The sequence below is a fragment of the Oncorhynchus kisutch genome, linkage group LG13, assembly GCF_002021735.2.
Source record: "Oncorhynchus kisutch isolate 150728-3 linkage group LG13, Okis_V2, whole genome shotgun sequence".
NCBI classification, from domain to species: Eukaryota; Metazoa; Chordata; class Actinopteri; order Salmoniformes; family Salmonidae; genus Oncorhynchus; species Oncorhynchus kisutch.
Genome location: NC_034186.2, coordinates 3,365,305 through 3,388,726, shown reverse-complemented (window position 1 = coordinate 3,388,726; position 23,422 = coordinate 3,365,305). Strand labels below are relative to the sequence as shown.

General features: G+C 45.5%; 1 protein-coding gene across 2 annotated transcripts in view; it reads left to right on the top strand.

The window, feature by feature from the left end:
• Positions 1-23,422, top strand: part of myo7ba (myosin VIIBa) — an 86,681-nt gene that overhangs the window by 47,840 nt on the left and 15,419 nt on the right. The window contains exons 32-41 of one of the 2 annotated variants that reach the window (XM_031838177.1): positions 2,354-2,521; positions 2,892-3,009; positions 3,997-4,123; positions 4,811-4,974; positions 9,264-9,445; positions 9,656-9,777; positions 10,479-10,633; positions 11,024-11,177; positions 14,626-14,781; positions 18,793-18,898. In XM_031838177.1, coding sequence (XP_031694037.1) covers positions 2,354-2,521; positions 2,892-3,009; positions 3,997-4,123; positions 4,811-4,974; positions 9,264-9,445; positions 9,656-9,777; positions 10,479-10,633; positions 11,024-11,177; positions 14,626-14,781; positions 18,793-18,898 — 1,452 coding nt within the window. Of the gene's footprint in view, positions 1-2,353; positions 2,522-2,891; positions 3,010-3,996; positions 4,124-4,810; positions 4,975-9,263; positions 9,446-9,655; positions 9,778-10,478; positions 10,634-11,023; positions 11,178-14,625; positions 14,782-18,485; positions 18,757-18,792; positions 18,899-23,422 lie in introns of those variants that run through there. The other variant, XM_031838178.1, reaches the window with a different exon arrangement.

The following is a 23,422-nucleotide window of genomic DNA, read 5'->3' as shown; positions in this document are numbered from 1 at the left end:
CAGTCAAGTCTTGAAGTCAAGTGATCTATGTCACTGGTTCGTATACTGTACGTCTCCAAGAACCAATGTAAAGGTTTGGAACATTTACCATGGTCTATAGAGGAGCAGTGTGAGAAGGTAGGTAAATACCACCCTATTCCCTATATAGTGCACTACTTTTGACCAGGGCCCTATGGGTACTATAAAGGGAATAGGGGGCCATTTGGGATGCAGAGTATAACTACCGTGATATACACTGAGTACACAAAACATTAAGAACACCTGTTCTTTCCACAGACTGACCAGGTGAATCCAGGTGAAAGCTATGATCCCTGATTGATTGTCACTTGTTAAATCCACAAATCTTTCTACGTGACACATGTATGCATCACATGCAAGTGACCAATAGTTCCTGACCTATAGCATATCATTATCACATCAATAAATTGGTTATCTCAAACTCTGAACACTGTAACACGTGACACAGCAAAGTGTGCAGAGGACGTGACCAAACTCGAAATGGGGGGGAATACTAGTTGCTCGGGAGGTAAAAAAGGAAGTCAGATGTGTGGAATACAGTTGTAGAAGATACTGGATATCAAGAAAACGAAGGTAAGGAACAAGCGCTGCGTGAATATTATGTGTCAAACAGGGTATTATTTTTTGGGGGAGGCTACTGCTCGACTAAAAAAAATCTTGGTCGACCAAACAACAAGAACAGAGTTTTCTTTAAAAAAATAAATGGTTAAATGGATGGAGATAACATCACCGTATACAGACAGAAGCATGTCTGTTTAACAAAATATATTCCCAAATAAATGTATCCTCAAATATAAATGTTTTTCTGTTATGCTGTGTTGTGTTGTGTTATGCTGTGTTATGCTGTGTTATGCTGTGTTATGCTGTGTTATGTTGTGTTATGCTGTGTTGTGTTGTGTTGTGTTATGTTGTGCTGTGTTATGCTGTGTTGTGCTGTGTTATGCGGTGTTATGCTGTGTTATGCTGTGTTGTGTTGTGTTATGCTGTGTTGTGTTGTGTTATGCTGTGTTATGTTGTGTTATGCTGTGTTGTGTTATGCTGTGTTGTGTTATGCTGTGTTGTGTTATGCTGTGTTGTGTTATGCTGTGTTGTGTTATGCTGTGTTGTGTTGTGTTATGCTGTGTTGTGTTGTGTTATGCTGTGTTATGCTGTGTTATGCTGTGTTGTGTTATGCTGTGTTGTGTTATGCTGTGTTATGCTGTGTTATGCTGTGTTGTGTTGTGTTATGCTGTGTGTTGTGTTATGCTGTGTTATGCTGTGTTATGCTGTGTTGTGTTGTGTTATGCTGTGTTGTGTTATGCTGTGTTATGCTGTGTTATGCTGTGTTATGCTGTGTTATGCTGTGTTGTGTTTGTGTTATGCTGTGTTATGCTGTGTTATGCTGTGTTGTGCTGTGTTATGCTGTGTTATGCTGTGTTATGTTGTGTTATGCTGTGTTATGCTGTGTTATGCTGTGTTATGTTGTGTTATGCTGTGTTATGCTGTGTTATGCTGTGTTATGTTGTGTTATGCTGTGTTATGCTGTGTTATGCTGTGTTATGCTGTGTTATGCTGTGTTGTGTTGTGTTATGCTGTGTTATGCTGTGTTATGCTGTGTTGTGTTATGCTGTGTTATGCTGACCGTCTGATGTTCAGATGAAGGGTCTGTAATGTGCACCACAGTGGAGCTCAACTCAGACAGCGGTGTGAAGCCGACTGTAGCTGCTGGTAGTCATTCAAAGCATCTACAATGTAACTTTCCACTACTGCTCTTTCTGCCATGTAATGGTGTTAATCAAGCTAAACCAGACAACTCCATAGTAGAATAGTTATTCTATTTACCTAGTCATGTAATGCTGTTAATCAAGCTAAACCAGACAACTCCATAGTAGAATAGTTGATCTATTTACCTAGTCCTGTAATGGTGTTAATCAAGCTAAACCAGACAACTCCATAGTAGAATAGTTGATCTATTTACCTAGTCCTGTAATGGTGTTAATCAAGCTAAACCAGACAACTCCATAGTAGAATAGTTGATCTATTTACCTAGTCCTGTAATGGTGTTAATCAAGCTAAACCAGACAACTCCATAGTAGAATAGTTGATCTATTTACCTAGTCATTAAATGGTGTTATTAAACTAAACCAGACAGCTGATCTGAGATCAACTCAAGTTTCAGTCATGGGTTTTGTTTCGGCTTCCACCCCATTTCAGTCTTTGTTACCGGTGTATAGGTAATATCTTCCTAAGCAAAAGACACATTTTCAACTTCTAACAGAAATCGGCAAAAGTAGTTAAAAAAAAAAGTTAAAGTTGAACTTGATGTCCTTTCTCTTCTAATCTCCATTCTCTCCAGGATGATGATATAGTCCAGCTGTCAGCAAAACACTTCTACGTTCAGTATGGATCAGACTGTAGTCTTGACAACGCTAAGACTGTAGTTCAGGACTGCATTAACTCTTCTCTTCTGGAGGCCAAGACTCAGGACAAATGGCTTCAGATGGTCAGCACTGCCCATGCTCAGGTCAGTTGACTGAATCATTTGAGTTTATTTGAACAATTTAGGAAAATACACAGGTAAGGACAAAAACAGGAGTTAGATCACTCATTAATGCGGGTTGTGGTCAATTCCATTTTCAATCCAGTCAATTCAGCAGGTAAATTTGAATTCCAGTTTAAATGTTCCTCGTGAAAGAGGCTGAATTGAAATAGAATGATACGAACCCTGGACATGACTTATTAACAGGCCATTTTTTGTAAGGTCCTTGCTGGTGATAGAGAGCAGTTGTATGAATTCATATGATTGGTTCCTTCTCCACTGTGCGAGAAGACAATGTCCTATCCAACTGTGTAGCGTCTTCTGATGTTCCTCTGCTCGGTCTGTCATACACCAGGGTCCATATATCAACTCCAGGCAGAAAGCGGCGGGTGTGAAGGCCGAGGTGGTGGACTACGCTCGACAGAAGTGGCCTTTGTTCTTCTCCAGGTTCTTCGAGGCCGCAAAGTTATCAGGTATAAAAATAAAATAAAAAATAATACATTTAAAAAAAAAACATGGTTCTCTCATATAAAGTGATCTCAGGCTACATCCTAATTCTCCATCCTTCTCCCCCAAAAAATGTTTTTGCCTTCACATACTTCTTATTACAGATTTAACCCTTGGCATGAGGGAGTTTGACATGTTTAGTTTGTGTCCAAAATGGCAGCCTATTCCCCTATGTAGTCGCGGATGATCCATTATATTTGACCAGATAATGTAGTGGCCGCTTTAACGATGAAAATACATGTCTTCAAAATGGAAGGCAGTTGGAAGGAGGCAAGATCAGGTGGGACTATTCTAGCCAATGAGAGTGGCAGATACGTGTTTGAACAACAGGCACAGTGGTTTTCACTAGTTGCCGCAGCCACAAAGTCAAAATTGTCTATATTGAAAAATAAATGTGTAAATCAACTCTAGGGGGTAAAAACAAAGGTAGGGGGCGTGGATCAGAAAACCCAAAATTGTGTCTGGTATGGGCATTTCTTATAAAGATCGGAGGTAAAATATCCCTGGACTCTCCATAGGTTAATAAATGTGTAACTAAATCAAGCCAATCAGGGGAGATTGAATTATTTGTGCCAGAAAGGCATGGGCTGGAACCCACACCAACATGGTAGGACTATATGTATATATGGGCTGGAACCCACACCAACATGGTAGGACTATATGTATATATGGGCTGGAACCCACACCAACATGGTAGGACTATATGTATATATATGGGCTGGAACCCACACCAACATGATAGGACTATATGTATATATGGGCTGGAACCCACATCAACATGGTAGGACTATATGTATATATGGGCTGGAACCCACACCAACATGGTAGGACTATATGTATATATGGGCTGGAACCCACATCAACATGGTAGGACTATATGTATATATGGGCTGGAACCCACACCAACATGATAGGACTATATATATATATAACCCATTATTACATATTCCCAGGTCCTGCACTTCCTAAAAACAAGTTCATTGTGGCGATCAATTGGACAGGCATCACCTTCCTGGACGAGAAGGAGAGGAGACTGCTGCAGCTCTCCTACCCAGAGGTCACTGGGGTCAACACCATGAGGTACAGCTCAGTAAGCTATAGGTTTAAAGGTCACAGTTAAGGAGCGCAGTGTTTGGGAGCAGGGTCGTGAGTCCCAAACGACACCCTAATCCCTATATAGTGCACTACTATAGGGCCCATAAGGTTCTGATCAAACGTAGTGTGCTATCTAGGGAATAAGGTGGTGTTTGGGACGCCCCCCCCCCCCAGGAAGCTAAGTCAATGGCTGCACAGTGATTGGACAGTTTTTTTGTGTCATGGGAACATTTGCCTCAACCTAATGAATGTTCTAGGAACTTTCACAGGTTCGATTTTGATTTGCTGGGAAAACATTACTGGTACATTGTGCTATTACGTTACCTGGAAACCTAATGTGAACGTCTGGGGAATGTTTTGTGGTGGTTGTTACAGACGTTGTGCACAACATCTTAGTGAATGTAAGAAGAACATTCCAAGGATATGTTTATTTATTTATTTATTTATATAAAAATAGATTTTGTTATCAAAAACATTATCTGTATGTTTTGTGGATGTTATCATGCTAATGTCAGATAAAACCCGAACTACAGAATCTCAGCTAACGTTCTGGGAATGTTCCTGGTTAGCTGGGTAGTAAATACAACCCTGGATTATGGGTTGGATACGTTATAGATAGATGTTACGAGGTAACTAGTATGTTTCAGTAGTGATTCTCCTCCCTCCACTCAGGGAGGGCAAGAAGTTTGGCCAGTCTGTGAGTCTCCTGACTCTGAAGGGAGACTTCTCTCTGAATGCGGTGATGGCGGGGAACATAGCAGAGCTGGTGCATATGTTTCTGGGAGGACTGAGGGAACGCTCTCAGTATGCTGTGGCTCTGCAGGAAGTCAACCAAGGTAAGACAAACACCAACCAAGGATTTAGGAAACATTTATATTTTTACATTTAATCAAGTTTTAGATACGTTGGTTTCAACATACGAAAATTGCGTCTTTAAGTTTAAAATACTTTGTTTTGTTTAGTACAGTAGTATGTCAGCTATATTCATTGGTTTCTCTCCAATTCAATTCAATTCAAGGGGCTTTATTGGCATGGGAAACATGTCTTAACATTGCCAAAGCAAGTGAGGTAGATAATATATAAAAGTGAAATAAACAATAAAAATGAACATACAGAAGTTCCTAATGAATAAAGACATTTCACATATTTAAAATGTTTTATTTTACCTTTATTTAACCTAGAGGGCACTACGTAGGGTATAGGGTTCCATAGGGCTCTAGTCAAAAGTAGTGCACTACGTAGGGTATAGGGTTCCATAGGGCTCTAGTCAAAAGTAGTGCACTACGTAGGGTATAGGGTTCCATAGGGCTCTAGTCAAAAGTAGTGCACTACGTAGGGTATAGGGTTCCATAGGGCTCTAGTCAAAAGTAGTGCACTACGTAGGGTATAGGGTTCCATAGGGCTCTAGTCAAAAGTAGTGCACTACGTAGGGTATAGGGTTCCATAGGGCTCTAGTCAAAAGTAGTGCACTACGTAGGGTATAGGGTTCCATAGGGCTCTAGTCAAAAGTAGTGCACTACGTAGGGTATAGGGTTCCATAGGGCTCTAGTCAAAAGTAGTGCACTACGTAGGGTATAGGGTTCCATAGGGCTCTAGTCAAAAGTAGTGCACTACGTAGGGTATAGGGTTCCATAGGGCTCTAGTCAAAAGTAGTGCACTACGTAGGGTATAGGGTTCCATAGGGCTCTAGTCAAAAGTAGTGCACTACGTAGGGTATAGGGTTCCATAGGGCTCTAGTCAAAAGTAGTGCACTACGTAGGGTATAGGGTTCCATAGGGCTCTAGTCAAAAGTAGTGCACTACGTAGGGTATAGGGTTCCATAGGGCTCTAGTCAAAAGTAGTGCACTACGTAGGGTATAGGGTTCCATAGGGCTCTAGTCAAAAGTAGTGCACTACGTAGGGTATAGGGTTCCATAGGGCTCTAGTCAAAAGTACTGCACTACGTAGGGTATAGGGTTCCATAGGGCTCTAGTCAAAAGTACTGCACTACGTAGGGTATAGGGTTCCATAGGGCTCTAGTCAAAAGTAGTGCACTACGTAGGGTATAGGGTTCCATAGGGCTCTAGTCAAAAGTAGTGCACTACGTAGGGTATAGGGTTCCATAGGGCTCTAGTCAAAAGTAGTGCACTACGTAGGGTATAGGGTTCCATAGGGCTCTAGTCAAAAGTAGTGCACTACGTAGGGTATAGGGTTCCATAGGGCTCTAGTCAAAAGTAGTGCACTACGTAGGGTATAGGGTTCCATAGGGCTCTAGTCAAAAGTAGTGCACTACGTAGGGTATAGGGTTCCATAGGGCTCTAGTCAAAAGTAGTGCACTACGTAGGGTATAGGGTTCCATAGGGCTCTAGTCAAAAGTAGTGCACTACGTAGGGTATAGGGTTCCATAGGGCTCTAGTCAAAAGTAGTGCACTACGTAGGGTATAGGGTTCCATAGGGCTCTAGTCAAAAGTAGTGCACTACGTAGGGTATAGGGTTCCATAGGGCTCTAGTCAAAAGTAGTGCACTACGTAGGGTATAGGGTTCCATAGGGCTCTAGTCAAAAGTAGTGCACTACGTAGGGTATAGGGTTCCATAGGGCTCTAGTCAAAAGTAGTGCACTACGTAGGGTATAGGGTTCCATAGGGCTCTAGTCAAAAGTAGTGCACTACGTAGGGTATAGGGTTCCATAGGGCTCTAGTCAAAAGTAGTGCACTACGTAGGGTATAGGGTTCCATAGGGCTCTAGTCAAAAGTAGTGCACTACGTAGGGAATAGGGTTCCATAGGGCTCTATGGGTTAACTGGTCTAGGAACAGTGGGTTAACTGGTCTAGGAACAGTGGGTTAACTGGTCTAGGAACAGTGGGTTAACTGGTCTAGGAACAGTGGGTTAACTGGTCTAGGAACAGTGGGTTAACTGGTCTAGGAACAGTGGGTTAACTGGTCTAGGAACAGTGGGTTAACTGGTCTAGGAACAGTGGGTTAACTGGTCTAGGAACAGTGGGTTAACTGGCCTAGGAACAGTGGGTTAACTGGTCTAGGAACAGTGGGTTAACTGGTCTAGGAACAGTGGGTTAACTGGCCTAGGAACAGTGGGTTAACTGGTCTAGGAACAGTGGGTTAACTGGTCTAGGAACAGTGGGTTAACTGGTCTAGGAACAGTGGGTTAACTGGTCTAGGAACAGTGGGTTAACTGGTCTAGGAACAGTGGGTTAACTGGTCTAGGAACAGTGGGTTAACTGGTCTAGGAACAGTGGGTTAACTGGTCTAGGAACAGTGGGTTAACTGGTCTAGGAACAGTGGGTTAACTGGTCTAGGAACAGTGGGTTAACTGCCTGTTCAGGGGCAGAACGACAGAGTTGTACTTTGTCAGCTCGGGGGTTTGAACTTGCAACCTTCCGGTTACTAGTCCAACGCTTCTAACCACTAGGCTACCCTGCTGCCCCAGGGTCTACATACAGTGTTGTAACGATGTGCAAATACTTAAAGTATAAAAGGGAAAATAAATATGGGTTGTATTTACAATGGTATTTGTTCTTCACTGGTTGCCCTTTTCTTGTGGCAACAGGTCACAAATATTGCTGCTGTGATGGCACACTGTGGAATTTCACCCAGTAGATATGGGAGTTTATCAAAATCGGGTTTGTTTTCAAATTCTTTGTGGATATGTGTAATCTGAGGGAAATATGTGTCTCTAATATGGTGGTTTCCACCTCATTTTGTGGGCAGTGAGCACATAGCCTGTCTTCTCTTGAGAGCCATGTCTGCCTACGGCGGCCTTTCTCAATAGCAAGGCTATGCTCACTGAGTATGTACATAGTCAAAGCTTTCCTTGAGTTTGGGTCAGTCACAGTGGTCAGGTATTCTGCCACTGTGTACTCTCTGTTTAAGGCCAAATAACATTCTAGTTTGCTCTGTTTTTTTGTTAATTCTTTCCAATGTGTCAAGTAATTATCTTTTTGTTTACTCATGATTTGGTTGGGTCTAATTGTGCTGCTGTCCTGGGACTCTGTGGGGTGTGTTTGTGTTTGTGAACAGAGCCCCAGGACCAGCTTGCTTAGGGGACTCTTCACCAGGTTCATCTCTCTGTAGGTGATGGCTTTGTTATGGAAGGTTTGGGAATCGCTTCCTTTTAGGTGGTTGTAGAATTTAACGGCTCTTTTCTGGATTTTGATAATTAGTGGGTATCGGCCTAATTCTGCTCTGCATGCATTATTTGGTGTTCTACGTTGTATACGGAGGATATTTTTGCAGAATTCTGCATGCAGAGTCTCAATTGGGCGGCATGGTAGCCTAGTGGTTAGAGTGTAGGGACGGCAGGGTAGCCTAGTGGTTAGAGCGTTGGACTAGTAACCGGAAGGTTGCAAGTTAAAAACCCCGAGCTGACAAGGTACAAATCTGTCGTTCTGCCCCTGAACAGGCAGTTAACCCACTGTTCCTAGGCCGTCATTGAAAATAAGAATTTGTTCTTAATGTTCTTCACTGACTTGCCTGGTTAAATAAATGATTTTTTCCCTTTTTCGTGGTTTCTCTCTCTCTCTCTCTCTCTCTCTCTCTCTCTCTTTCTTTCTTTACCTAAGTCTCTCTCTCTCCTCTCTTCTTTCCCTCATTCTCTCTTTCTTCTTTCCCTCAGTCTCTCTCTTTCTTTCTTTCTTTCTTTCCCTGTCTCTGTCTCTCTCTTCTTTCCCTCTCTCTCTCTCTCTCTCTCTCTCTCTCTCTCTCTCTTTCTTTCTCTCTCTTGCTCTCTCTCTCTTTTCTTTCCCTCTCTCTCTCTCTCTCTTCTTTCCCTCTCTCTCTCTCTCTCTCTCTCTCTCTCTCTCTCTCTTCTTTCCCTCTCTCTCTCTCTCTAAGTAGTTTTATTGGCATGACACCAAAATGTACATATTGCCAAAGCTTTGGACATTTAGTGAACAATAACAATAAGCATACAGTAGAGGACATGTGCAGGTTGATTGGTCATGATAAGACCTCATCTTATGGTAGTCAACAATGTAGTGCGCTGCCAACCCACAGCTCTCTGCGTCCTCCCCCAACAGGACAGGTAGCCTATCGTCATCAGAGAGGTCTTTGAAACCTCTAATAAGGGTTTCAAATTTGGGGAAATGACACTCTCTAATTTGGGGAAACTCTCTCTCTCTCTCTCATATAGACGACCCTACGTTCCTGAGCTTTAAGAAAGGAGAGCTGATAGTTCTCATTAAAGACGATGAGCTGACTGTCGGCCGCGGCTGGATCAAGGGCAAGAACGAACGCACCGGCAAGACGGGAGCGGTACCCACCGACGCTGTCCTGGTCCTGCCCACTCTCACCAAACCTACCAATGAAGTCATGGTATGACCGCGTGTTCTTTTTTTACTATCTAAGGTGAAATATGGGCTGAAGAAGTCAATCCTTCACTTTACTCTTACTGCTACTGATGATGCTATCTTGAAGAAGGTTTTGTTCATTGTGATTCGTGGTTGTTTTACCTTCCTTATTTCAATACACTGATCATTATCAGTCGGGTTAAATTACTAAAATGTCAACATGAAATGTTTCCAGAGTCTTCTTAACCTGTCACCTGACCAGAGGAAGAGCATCATGGCAGCCAATCAGAAGGAGACAGGCACCGTGGAGCGAGTGGCCCCCGTGTCCCTCAAAGAGTTCTCCTATGAATACTTCAGGTAACAGTTCTCCTATGAGTACTTCAGGTAACAGTTCTCCTATGAGTACTTCAGGTAACAGTTCTCCTATGAGTACTTCAGGTAACAGTTCTCCTATGAGTACTTCAGGTAACAGTTCTCCTATGAGTACTTCAGGTAACAGTTCTCCTATGAGTACTTCAGGTAACAGTTCTCCTGTGAGTACTTCAGGTAACAGTTCTCCTGTGAGTACTTCAGGTAACAGTTCTCCTATGAGTACTTCAGGTAACAGTTCTCCTGTGAGTACTTCAGGTAACAGTTCTCCTGTGAGTACTTCAGGTAACAGTTCTCCTGTGAGTACTTCAGGTAACAGTTCTCCTGTGAGTACTTCAGGTAACAGTTCTCCTATGAGTACTTCAGGTAACAGTTCTCATATGAGTACTCCAGGTAACAGTTCTCATATGAGTACTCCAGGTAACAGTTCTCATATGAGTACTCCAGGTAACAGTTCTCATATGAGTACTTCAGGTAACAGTTCTCCTATGATAGAGAAACTTCTAATACGATATTAAGAGAAAAAGTGATAATATTATATAGCCAATAATATTTCGATATATATATGGTATATAACTAACACATGTAATATATAATAATATATTATATATATATACAGTAATATATATGGGACAACATCCTGATTTTAACAGCTCCTTAATGTTCTGTGCTTCTGTCTGTCTCTCCAGGCAGCCCATCAAGGATGTGAACCGTCAGGTGATCTCTAAGAACGTGGCCCCTGAGAGGCTGTGGGTCAAGTCCAGGGAGCCAATCAAACAGCCCCTTCTTAAGAAGCTGGCGGGGAACTCTGAGCTCAGCCACCGGGCCTGTCTGGCCTTCACCGATATCCTTTAATAATTGATTTACCACCTTCTCACTGACAGATGACTTCAACATTATCTTCAAGAGCATCTTTGGAATCGTCTCAACATTGCATTTTATTTTAGTAATTTAGAAAGTAGTCTTATCTAGAGTGACATGTTCTGGTCTTCAGTGATGTCCTTACTGAGAAAAGAAAACGCTGTCGCTACCTTTCTTTCTATTCAGACCAAAGTGCATGGACAGTGGTGCAGACTGAAGACGGAAATATATATGATATGCGGAGACCCAGATACACTTATTGTAGTCTAAATGTGTTCAATGTCTTTTGTGGTAGGATGGCAAATGACATGCAAGTTTCTTCAAATACAGTTTTCAGAGATGTTGCTCCTACCAGTCCTTGACCTGTGTGTACCTATCCTGAAGTACATGGGAGACTACCCCACAAAGCAGATACAGACTCCTCTAGAGTTGACAGACCAGATCTTTGGGCCAGCCACCAAGGACGAGGCCCTGAGAGACGAGATCTACTGTCAGATCATGAAACAGATGACCAGCAACAACAACAGGTAGGCTGTTAGGGCCTGTACAACAACAGGTAGACCGTTAGGGCCTGTACAACAACAGGTAGACTGTTAGGGCCTGTACAACAACAGGTAGACTGTTAGGGCCTGTACAACAACAGGTAGGCTGTTAGGGCCTGTACAACAACAGGTAGACTGTTAGGGCCTGTACAACAACAGGTAGGCTGTTAGGGCCTGTACAACAACAGGTAGGCTGTTAGGGCCTGTACAACAACAGGTAGACCGTTAGGGCCTGTACAACAACAGGTAGGCTGTTGGGGCCTGTACAACAACAGGTAGACTGTTAGGGCCTGTACAACAGGTAGGCTGTTAGGGCCTGTACAACAACAGGTAGGCTGTTAGGGCCTGTACAACAACAGGTAGACCGTTAGGGCCTGTACAACAACAGGTAGGCTGTTAGGGCCTGTACAACAACAGGTAGACCGTTAGGGCCTGTACAACAACAGGTAGACTGTTAGGGCCTGTACAACAACAGGTAGGCTGTTAGGGCCTGTACAACAACAGGTAGACCGTTAGGGCCTGTACAACAACAGGTAGACTGTTATGGCCTGTACAACAACAGGTAGACCGTTAGGGCCTGTACAACAACAGGTAGACTGTTAGGGCCTGTACAACAACAGGTAGACCGTTAGGGCCTGTACAACAACAGGTAGACCGTTAGGGCCTGTACAACAACAGGTAGACTGTTAGGGCCTGTACAACAACAGGTAGACAGTTAGGGCCTGTACAACAACAGGTAGACCGTTAGGGCCTGTACAACAACAGGTAGACTGTTAGGGCCTGTACAACAACAGGTAGACTGTTAGGGCCTGTACAACAACAGGTAGACTGTTAGGGCCTGTACAACAACAGGTAGACTGTTAGGGCCTGTACAACAACAGGTAGGCTGTTAGGGCCTGTACAACAACAGGTAGACCGTTAGGGCCTGTACAACAACAGGTAGGCTGTTAGGGCCTGTACAACAACAGGTAGGCTGTTAGGGCCTGTACAACAACAGGTAGACCGTTAGGGCCTGTACAACAACAGGTAGGCTGTTAGGGCCTGTACAACAACAGGTAGACTGTTAGGGCCTGTACAACAGGTAGGCTGTTAGGGCCTGTACAACAACAGGTAGACTGTTAGGGCCTGTACAACAACAGGTAGGCTGTTAGGGCCTCCTCTGTTGTCTTCTGTTGACAACAGAGGAGAGGACAACAGAAGACAACAAAGGAGAGGACAACAGAAGACAACAGAGGAGAGGACAACAGAAGACAACAGAGGAGAGGACAACAGAAGAGAGGACAACAGAGGAGAGGACAACAGAGGAGAGGACAACAGAAGACAACAAAGGAGAGGACAACAGAAGACAACAGAGGAGAGGACAACAGAAGACGACAAAGGAGAGGACAACAGAGGAGAGGACAACAGAGGAGAGGACAACAGAGGAGAGGACAACAGAAGACAACAGAGGAGAGGACAACAGAGGACAACAGAGGAGAGGACAACAGAGGAGAGGACAACAGAGGAGAGGACAACAGAAGACAACAGAAGAGAGGACAACAGAAGACAACAGAAGAGAGGACAACAGAAGACAACAGAGGAGAGGACAACAGAAGAGAACAGAAGAGAGGACAACAGAAGAGAACAGAAGAGAGGACAACAGAAGACAACAGAGGAGAGGACAACAGAGGAGAGGACAACAGAAGACAACAAAGGAGAGGACAACAGAAGACAACAGAGGAGAGGACAACAGAGGAGAGGACAACAGAAGACAACAAAGGAGAGGACAACAGAAGACAACAGAGGAGAGGACAACAGAAGACAACAAATGAGAGGACAACAGAGGAGAGGACAACAGAGGAGAGGACAACAGAGGAGAGGACAACAGAAGACAACAGAGGAGAGGACAACAGAGGACAACAGAAGAGAGGACAACAGAGGAGAGGACAACAGAGGAGAGGACAACAGAGGAGAGGACAACAGAAGAGAGGACAACAGAAGAGAACAGAAGAGAGGACAACAGAAGAGAACAGAAGAGAGGACAACAGAAGACAACAAATGAGAGGACAACAGAGGAGAGGACAACAGAGGAGAGGACAACAGAGGACAACAGAGGAGAGGACAACAGAGGAGAGGACAACAGAAGACAACAGAGGAGAGGACAACAGAGGACAACAGAGGAGAGGACAACAGAGGAGAGGACAACAGAGGAGAGGACAACAGAAGAGAGGACAACAGAAGAGAGGACAACAGAAGAGAACAGAGGAGAGGACAACAGAAGACAACAGAAGAGAGGACAACAGAAGACAACAGAAGAGAAGACAACAGAAGAGAGGACAACAGAAGACAACAGAAGAGAGGACAACAGAAGAGAACAGAAGAGAGGACAACAGAAGAGAACAGAGGAGAGGACAACAGAAGACAACAGAGGACAACAGAAGAGAGGACAACAGAGGACAACAGAAGAGAGGACAACAGAGGACAACAGAAGAGAGGACAACAGAAGAGAACAGAGGAGAGGACAGCAGAAGACAACAGAGGACAACAGAAGAGAGGACAACAGAGGACAACAGAAGAGAGGACAACAGAAGAGAACAGAAGAGAGGACAACAGAAGAGAACAGAGGAGAGGACAACAGAAGACAACAGAGGACAACAGAAGAGAGGACAACAGAGGACAACAGAAGAGAGGACAACAGAGGACAATAGAAGAGAGGACAACAGAAGAGAACAGAGGACAACAGAAGAGAGGACAACAGAGGACAACAGAAGAGAGGACAACAGAAGAGAACAGAGGAGAGGACAACAGAGGACAACAGAAGAGAGGACAACAGAGGACAACAGAAGAGAGGACAACAGAGGACAACAGAAGAGAGGACATCAGAGGAGAGGACAACAGAGGACAACAGAGGACAACAGAAGACAACAGAAGAGAGGACAACAGAGGACAACAGAAGAGAGGACAACAGAGGACAACAGAAGAGAGGACATCAGAGGAGAGGACAACAGAAGACAATGGAAAAGAGGACATCAGAGGAGAGGACAACAGAAGACAACAGAAGAGAGGACAACAAGACAACGGAGGAGAGGACATCAGAAGACAACACAACAGAGGAGAGGACATCAGAGGAGAGGACAACGCAGGAGAGGACATCAGAGGAGAGGACAACGGAGGAGAGGACAACAGAAGACAATGGAAGAGAGGACAACGGAGGAGAGGACAACAGAAGACAACACAACAGAGAAGAGGTCAACAAAGGAAAAGACAACAGAGGAAAGGACATTGTTTTTAGCAAAATATGTGGGGTTCAAAACAGGTGGGGCCACACCTGCCCTGAATGCCGGGTCGTCACTGCTCCTACACGTAGATGGGAGGTTAAACAACACAGCTACTGTGGCTGTGCTGTGGTCTCTGATGATGATAATGATGGTGTTGTTGTTGTTGTTGTTGTTAGGTTCAGTTTGGAGCAGGGCTGGCAGCTACTGTGGCTGTGCTGTGGTCTCTTCCCTCCAAGCCAGTCGCTGCTCAAACACACCCAGCGATTCCTGGAGTCCCGACGTCGTGAACCCCTGGCCCCTGACTGTCTACAGCGCCTACAGGGATCACTGAGGTACATGAGCACATCAAATACTGAATGTCTTCACTTACTGTACCTATTAGAGGAGGTCTATTAGACAGTATCTCCTCAGCCCCATTAGAGGAGGTCTATTAGACTGTATCTCCTCAGCCCCATTAGAGGAGGTCTATTAGACTGTATCTCCTCAGCCCCATTAGAGGAGGTCTATTAGACTGTATCTCCTCAGCCCCATTAGAGGAGGTCTATTAGACAGTATCTCCTCAGCCCCATTAGAGGAGGTCTATTAGACAGTATCTCCTCAGCCCCATTAGAGGAGGTCTATTAGACAGTATCTCCTCAGCCCCATTAGAGGAGGTCTATTAGACAGTATCTCCTCAGCCCCATTAGAGGAGGTCTATTAGACAGTATCTCCTCAGCCCCATTAGAGGAGGTATATTAGACTGTATCTCCTCAGCCCCATTAGAGGAGGTCTATTAGACTGTATCTCCTCAGCCCCATTAGAGGAGGTCTATTAGACTGTATCTCCTCAGCCCCATTAGAGGAGGTCTATTAGACAGTATCTCCTCAGCCCCATTAGAGGAGGTCTATTAGACTGTATCTCCTCAGCCCCATTAGAGGAGGTCTATTAGACTGTATCTCCTCAGCCCCATTAGAGGAGGTCTATTAGACTGTATCTCCTCAGCCCCATTAGAGGAGGTCTATTAGACAGTATCTCCTCAGCCCCATTAGAGGAGGTCTATTAGACTGTATCTCCTCAGCCCCATTAGAGGAGGTCTATTAGACAGTATCTCCTCAGCCCCATTAGAGGAGGTCTATTAGACTGTATCTCCTCAGCCCCATTAGAGGAGGTCTATTAGACTGTATCTCCTCAGCCCCATTAGAGGAGGTCTATTAGACTGTATCTCCTCAGCCCCATTAGAGGAGGTCTATTAGACAGTATCTCCTCAGCCCCATTAGAGGAGGTCTATTAGACAGTATCTCCTCAGCCCCATTAGAGGAGGTCTATTAGACAGTATCTCCTCAGCCCCATTAGAGGAGGTCTATTAGACAGTATCTCCTCAGCCCCATTAGAGGAGGTCTATTAGACAGTATCTCCTCAGCCCCATTAGAGGAGGTATATTAGACAGTATCTCCTCAGCCCCATTAGAGGAGGTCTATTAGACTGTATCTCCTCAGCCCCATTAGAGGAGGTCTATTAGACAGTATCTCCTCAGCCCCATTAGAGGAGGTCTATTAGACAGTATCTCCTCAGCCCCATTAGAGGAGGTCTATTAGACAGTATCTCCTCAGCCCCATTAGAGGAGGTCTATTAGACAGTATCTCCTCAGCCCCATTAGAGGAGGTCTATTAGACAGTATCTCCTCAGCCCCATTAGAGGAGGTATATTAGACAGTATCTCCTCAGCCCCATTAGAGGAGGTCTATTAGACTGTATCTCCTCAGCCCCATTAGAGGAGGTCTATTAGACAGTATCTCCTCAGCCCCATTAGAGGAGGTCTATTAGACTGTATCTCCTCAGCCCCATTAGAGGAGGTCTATTAGACAGTATCTCCTCAGCCCCATTAGAGGAGGTCTATTAGACTGTATCTCCTCAGCCCCATTAGAGGATGTGTATTAGACAGTATCTCCTCAGCCCCATTAGAGGTGGTCTATTAGACTGTTTTCTTGGGACACAGGCTTAGGTAAATATGCAACTATACATACATATCGGTACATTTCATTGCCCTTATGCCGAAAACAAATATAGACAGAAACAAATAACAATGAAAATAAATATTAATATAAATTTCTATTTCTATTTCTATTTCTATTTCTAATTTCTATTTCTATTCTATTAAAAACACTCTTACGTATCTGTCTAGGTTGGAACTGGTGCTGTTAGAATACAATAAATCATTTTCATTCTGAACTGGAATAAACGGATTGATCACATCACACAGATGAATAACAGAACAGACACACAGGCGTTTTGATAGTGAAACCGTAAGAAACAGTACAGATGAACAATGATCAGGCCTACTGTCCATCTTACTGTAGAAAGAAAGTCTAGGTTGGAACTGTTGCTGTTTAAAAAAAAAATCCTAAACAATTTTGTATATATTTTTTAAATATCTGAACGAGAATAAACTGATTGGCCACATCACACAGATGTAGGCCAGGACATACATACATACATACATGCATGCATATACACACACACACACACACACACACACACACACACACACACACACACACACACACACACACACACACACACACACACACACACACACACACACACACACACACACACACACACACATACACACACACACACACACACACACACACACACACACACACACACACACACACACACACACACATACACACATACACACATACACACATACACACATACATACATACATACATACATACATACATACATACATACATACATACATACATATAGAGAGAGAGAGTCCTAATGAGAGGTCTGTGTTTTCAACAAGCAGGTCTATCCTGGGCTCAGTTTTGGACACTGCAAGCCAGAGGTGATGCTCAGCATTGAGTCCATTTCTGTACTTGTTGTTTTAAAGTATGCCAGAGTTGAGAACCCTGACTCGTACAGGCATGTGGTACCAAACTGGACCAGAACATCTACTACTTTCTCAGTCAGGCAGGAAACCACTTCCTGTTGTAGATGGAACAACCCAGAACTGTGTGAGGGGGTTCTCAGTCAGACAGGAGACCACTTCCTGTTGTAGATGGAACAACCCAGAACTGTGTGAGTGGGTTCTCAGTCAGACAGGAGACCACTTCCTGTTGTAGATGGAACAACCCAGAACTGTGTGAGGGGGTTCACCTCCAAAAAGCATCTTGCTTTCATCAGTTTATTCCAGTTCAGAATAACAATTTTTATTTTAACAGCAACAGTTCCAACCTAGACTAGTTTTCAACAATAATTTCTACAGTAAAATGTACAGTAGGCCTGATCATTGTTTATCGTCGTATGTACTGTTACTAGTGTTGCACTACCGGTAGCTTGCTTTGGCGAATGTTAGATATTAGCTGTGTACAAGGCCAGGGAATTGTTTGAAAGAGAAACTCACATCTACTACTATGAGAGTCCCTTATTACTGCTTATGCTTGCCTTGCCACTGTTGAAGCCCTGTTCTGAAAGACCTCCCTGGGTTAACCGCCATGCTGTGGATGTTTTGGTCAGCACGTGTCGTTTTATCAAATTCATTCGTAATGAGAGACTCAAGTGTGTATGAAAGAGAGAGAAACTCATCGCTGTATTTGCGTTTCATGACAACCGAGCTCAGACAGAACAGCGGTGAGAGATGGCGAGTGAGAACGACAAGTCAGTGGCGGACAGCGGATCATCTGCTGCCTGAACCGCAGCGCTGCGTCGTGATCTTCAACAAACAAAAAAACGGCAGAAAAAGAGATCTGGTGAACCGCGAAGCATACCGGCTTATCCCTCTCACACTCGCTCAGCTACCAAACTGAGCAGAGAACGCTGCTTAAAGCAGATTCACTTGGCCAAATCAGTAATTCATGAAATAGTTATAAATTTACTCTGACACGTCGCCACCTACCATTAACGGGTCGTCCCATTGGCAGAGTAAATGTATAACTATAAATTTATAACTATTTCATTATTTACTGATTTGGCCAAGAGTGTGGTACTAGTAACACCAAGGTTGTTGGTTCAGTTCTAGCAGGCATCAGGTTGTATTCTATCAGGATAGAGCCCAGGAAGCTGCCTCCTCACCAGGTGGAGGTTAGGGTTAGAGGTCAGGGGTTAGAGGGTTAAGGTGGTTGTACTGTAACGTGTGTTATCTATCAGGATAGAGCCCAGGAAGCTGCCTCCTCACCAGGTGGAGGTTAGGGTTAGAGGTCAGGGGTTAGAGGTTAAGGTGGTTGTACTGTAACGTGTGTTATCTATCAGGATAGAGCCCAGGAAGCTGCCTCCTCACCAAGTGGAGGTTAGGGTTAGAGGTCAGGGGTTAGAGGTTAAGGTGGTTGTACTGTAACGTGTGTTATCTATCAGGATAGAGCCCAGGAAGCTGCCTCCTCACCAGGTGGAGATAGATGCCATCCAGCAGAACTCCACTCAGATCTTCCACAAGGTCCACTTCCCCAATGACATGGAGGAGGTAAAGAGCCCTGCGCCATGACAGGTTACTCTGACAAGTGCTAAACTAAACTTCTCATCATTTGTACAAACAAAACACATACAGTCCCTTTCATAAACACTGGTCCTTTGAGCCGGATCGGAAAAACAAATTGTCCAGGCAAATGGTGTTCCTTATGTTGCGTCGGTATCGAACCTGTACAGAACTGTACTCTATGACCCCTGGGGATCCTTCCACTGATATCCCTCACATATCTACTCCCTGGGGATCCTTCCATTAACATCCCTCACATCCCTACTCCCTGGGGATCCTTCCACTGATATCCCTCACATCCCTACTCCCTGGGGATCCTTCCGCTGATATCCCTCACATATCTACTCCCTGGGGATCCTTCCACTAATATCCCTCACATCCCTACTCCCTGGGGATCCTTCCACTGATATCCCTCACATATCTACTCCCTGGGGATCCTTCCATTAACATCCCTCACATCCCTACTCACTGGGGATCCTTCCACTGATATCCCTCACATCCCTACTCCCTGGGGATCCTTCCGCTGATATCCCTCACATCCCTACTCCCTGGGGATCCTTCCGCTGATATCCCTCACATATCTACTCCCTGGGGATCCTTCCACTGATATCCCTCACATCCCTACTCCCTGGGGATCCTTCCGCTGATATCCCTCACATATCTACTCCCTGGGGATCCTTCCACTGATATCCCTCACATATCTACTCCCTGGGGATCCTTCCACTAATATCCCTCACAACCCTACTCCCTGGGGATCCTTCCACTGATATCCCTCACATATCTACTCCCTGGGGATCCTTCCACTAATATCCCTCACATATCTACTCCCTGGGGATCCTTCCACTAATATCCCTCACATCCCTACTCCCTGGGGATCCTTCCACTGATATCCCTCACATATCTACTCCCTGGGGATCCTTCCACTAATATCCCTCACATATCTACTCCCTGGGGATCCTTCCGCTGATATCCCTCACATATCTACTCCCTGGGGATCCTTCCACTGACATCCCTCACATCCCTACTCCCTGGGGATCCTTCCACTGATATCCCTCACATCCCTACTCCCTGGGGATCCTTCCGCTGATATCCCTCACATATCTACTCCCTGGGGATCCTTCCGCTGATATCCCTCACATATCTACTCCCTGGGGATCCTTCCGCTGATATCCCTCACATATCTACTCCCTGAGGATCCTTCCGCTGATATCCCTCGCATATCTACTCCCTGGGGATCCTTCCACTGATATCCCTCACATATCTACTCCCTGGGGATCCTTCCACTAATATCCCTCACATCCCTACTCCCTGGGGATTCTTCCACTGATATCCCTCACATATCTACTCCCTGGGGATCCTTCCACTAATATCCCTCACATATCTACTCCCTGGGGATCCTTCCACTAATATCCCTCACATATCTACTCCCTGGGGATCCTTCCACTAATATCCCTCACATCCCTACTCCCTGGGGATCCTTCCACTGATATCCCTCACATATCTACTCCCTGGGGATCCTTCCACTAATATCCCTCACATATCTACTCCCTGGGGATCCTTCCATTAACATCCCTCACATATCTACTCCCTGGGGATCCTTCCATTAATATCCCTCACATCCCTACTCCCTGGGGATCCTTCCGCTGATATCCCTCACATCCCTACTCCCTGGGGATCCTTCCATTAACATCCCTCACATATCTACTCCCTGGGGATCCTTCCGCTGATATCCCTCACATATCTATTCCCTGGGGATCCTTCCACTGACATCCCTCACATCCCTACTCCCTGGGGATCCTTCCGCTGATATCCCTCACATCCCTACTCCCTGGGGATCCTTCCACTGATATCCCTCACATCCCTACTCCCTGGGGATCCTTCCATTAACATCCCTCACATATCTACTCCCTGGGCATCCTTCCATTAACATCCCTCACATCCCTACTCCCTGGGGATCCTTCCGCTGATATCCCTCACATCCCTACTCCCTGGGGATCCTTCCATTAACATCCCTCACATATCTACTCCCTGGGCATCCTTCCATTAACATCCCTCACATATCTACTCCCTGGGGATCCTTCCACTAATATCCCTCACATATCTACTCCCTGGGGATCCTTCCGCTGATATCCCTCACATATCTACTCCCTGGGGATCCTTCCACTGACATCCCTCACATCCCTACTCCCTGGGGATCCTTCCACTGATATCCCTCACATCCCTACTCCCTGGGGATCCTTCCGCTGATATCCCTCACATATCTACTCCCTGGGGATCCTTCCGCTGATATCCCTCACATATCTACTCCCTGGGGATCCTTCCGCTGATATCCCTCACATATCTACTCCCTGAGGATCCTTCCGCTGATATCCCTCGCATATCTACTCCCTGGGGATCCTTCCACTGATATCCCTCACATATCTACTCCCTGGGGATCCTTCCACTAATATCCCTCACATCCCTACTCCCTGGGGATTCTTCCACTGATATCCCTCACATATCTACTCCCTGGGGATCCTTCCACTAATATCCCTCACATATCTACTCCCTGGGGATCCTTCCACTAATATCCCTCACATATCTACTCCCTGGGGATCCTTCCACTAATATCCCTCACATCCCTACTCCCTGGGGATCCTTCCACTGATATCCCTCACATATCTACTCCCTGGGGATCCTTCCACTAATATCCCTCACATATCTACTCCCTGGGGATCCTTCCATTAACATCCCTCACATATCTACTCCCTGGGGATCCTTCCATTAATATCCCTCACATCCCTACTCCCTGGGGATCCTTCCGCTGATATCCCTCACATCCCTACTCCCTGGGGATCCTTCCATTAACATCCCTCACATATCTACTCCCTGGGGATCCTTCCGCTGATATCCCTCACATATCTATTCCCTGGGGATCCTTCCACTGACATCCCTCACATCCCTACTCCCTGGGGATCCTTCCGCTGATATCCCTCACATCCCTACTCCCTGGGGATCCTTCCACTGATATCCCTCACATCCCTACTCCCTGGGGATCCTTCCATTAACATCCCTCACATATCTACTCCCTGGGCATCCTTCCATTAACATCCCTCACATCCCTACTCCCTGGGGATCCTTCCGCTGATATCCCTCACATCCCTACTCCCTGGGGATCCTTCCATTAACATCCCTCACATATCTACTCCCTGGGCATCCTTCCATTAACATCCCTCACATCCCTACTCCCTGGGGATCCTTCCGCTGATATCCCTCACATCCCTACTCCCTGGGGATCCTTCCACTAATATCCCTCACATCCCTACTCCCTGGGGATCCTTCCACTGATATCCCTCACATCCCTACTCCCTGGGGATCCTTCCACTAATATCCCTCACATCCCTACACCCTGGGGATCCTTCCACTTATATCCCTCACATCCCTACTCCCTGGGGATCCTTCCACTAATATCCCTCACATCCCTACTCCCTGGGGATCCTTCCACTAATATCCCTCACATCCCTACTCCCTGGGGATCCTTCCACTAATATCCCTCACATCCCTACTCCCTGGGGATCCTTCCATTAACATCCCTCACAAAGCTACTCCCTGGGGATCCTTCCACTAATATCCCTCACGTATCTACTCCCTGGGGATCCTTCCACTAATATCCCTCACATCCCTACTCCCTGGGGATCCTTCCACTAATATCCCTCACATATCTACTCCCTGGGGATCCTTCCGCTGATATCCCTCACATCCCTCCCTACTCCCTGGGGATCCTTCCATTAACATCCCTCACATATCTACTCCCTGGGGATCCTTCCATTAACATCCCTCACATATCTACTCCCTGGGGATCCTGCCATAAACATCCCTCACATATCTACTCCCTGGGGATCCTTCCATTAACATCCCTCACATATCTACTCCCTGGGGATCCTTCCATTAACATCCCTCACATCCCTACTCCCTGGGGATCCTTCCGCTGATATCCCTCACATCCCTACTCCATGGGGATCCTTCCATTAACATCCCTCACATATCTACTCCCTGGGCATCCGTCCATTAACATCCCTCACATCCCTACTCCCTGGGGATCCTTCCGCTGATATCCCTCACATCCCTACTCCCTGGGGATCCTTCCACTAATATCCCTCACATCCCTACTCCCTGGGGATCCTTCCACTGATATCCCTCACATCCCTACTCCCTGGGGATCCTTCCACTGATATCCCTCACATCCCTACTCCCTGGGGATCCTTCCACTAATATCCCTCACATCCCTACTCCCTGGGGATCCTTCCATTAACATCCCTCACAAAGCTACTCCCTGGGGATCCTTCCACTAATATCCCTCACATATCTACTCCCTGGGGATCCTTCCACTAATATCCCTCACATCCCTACTCCCTGGGGATCCTTCCACTAATATCCCTCACATATCTACTCCCTGGGGATCCTTCCGCTGATATCCCTCACATCCCTACTCCCTGGGGATCCTTCCATTAACATCCCTCACATATCTACTCC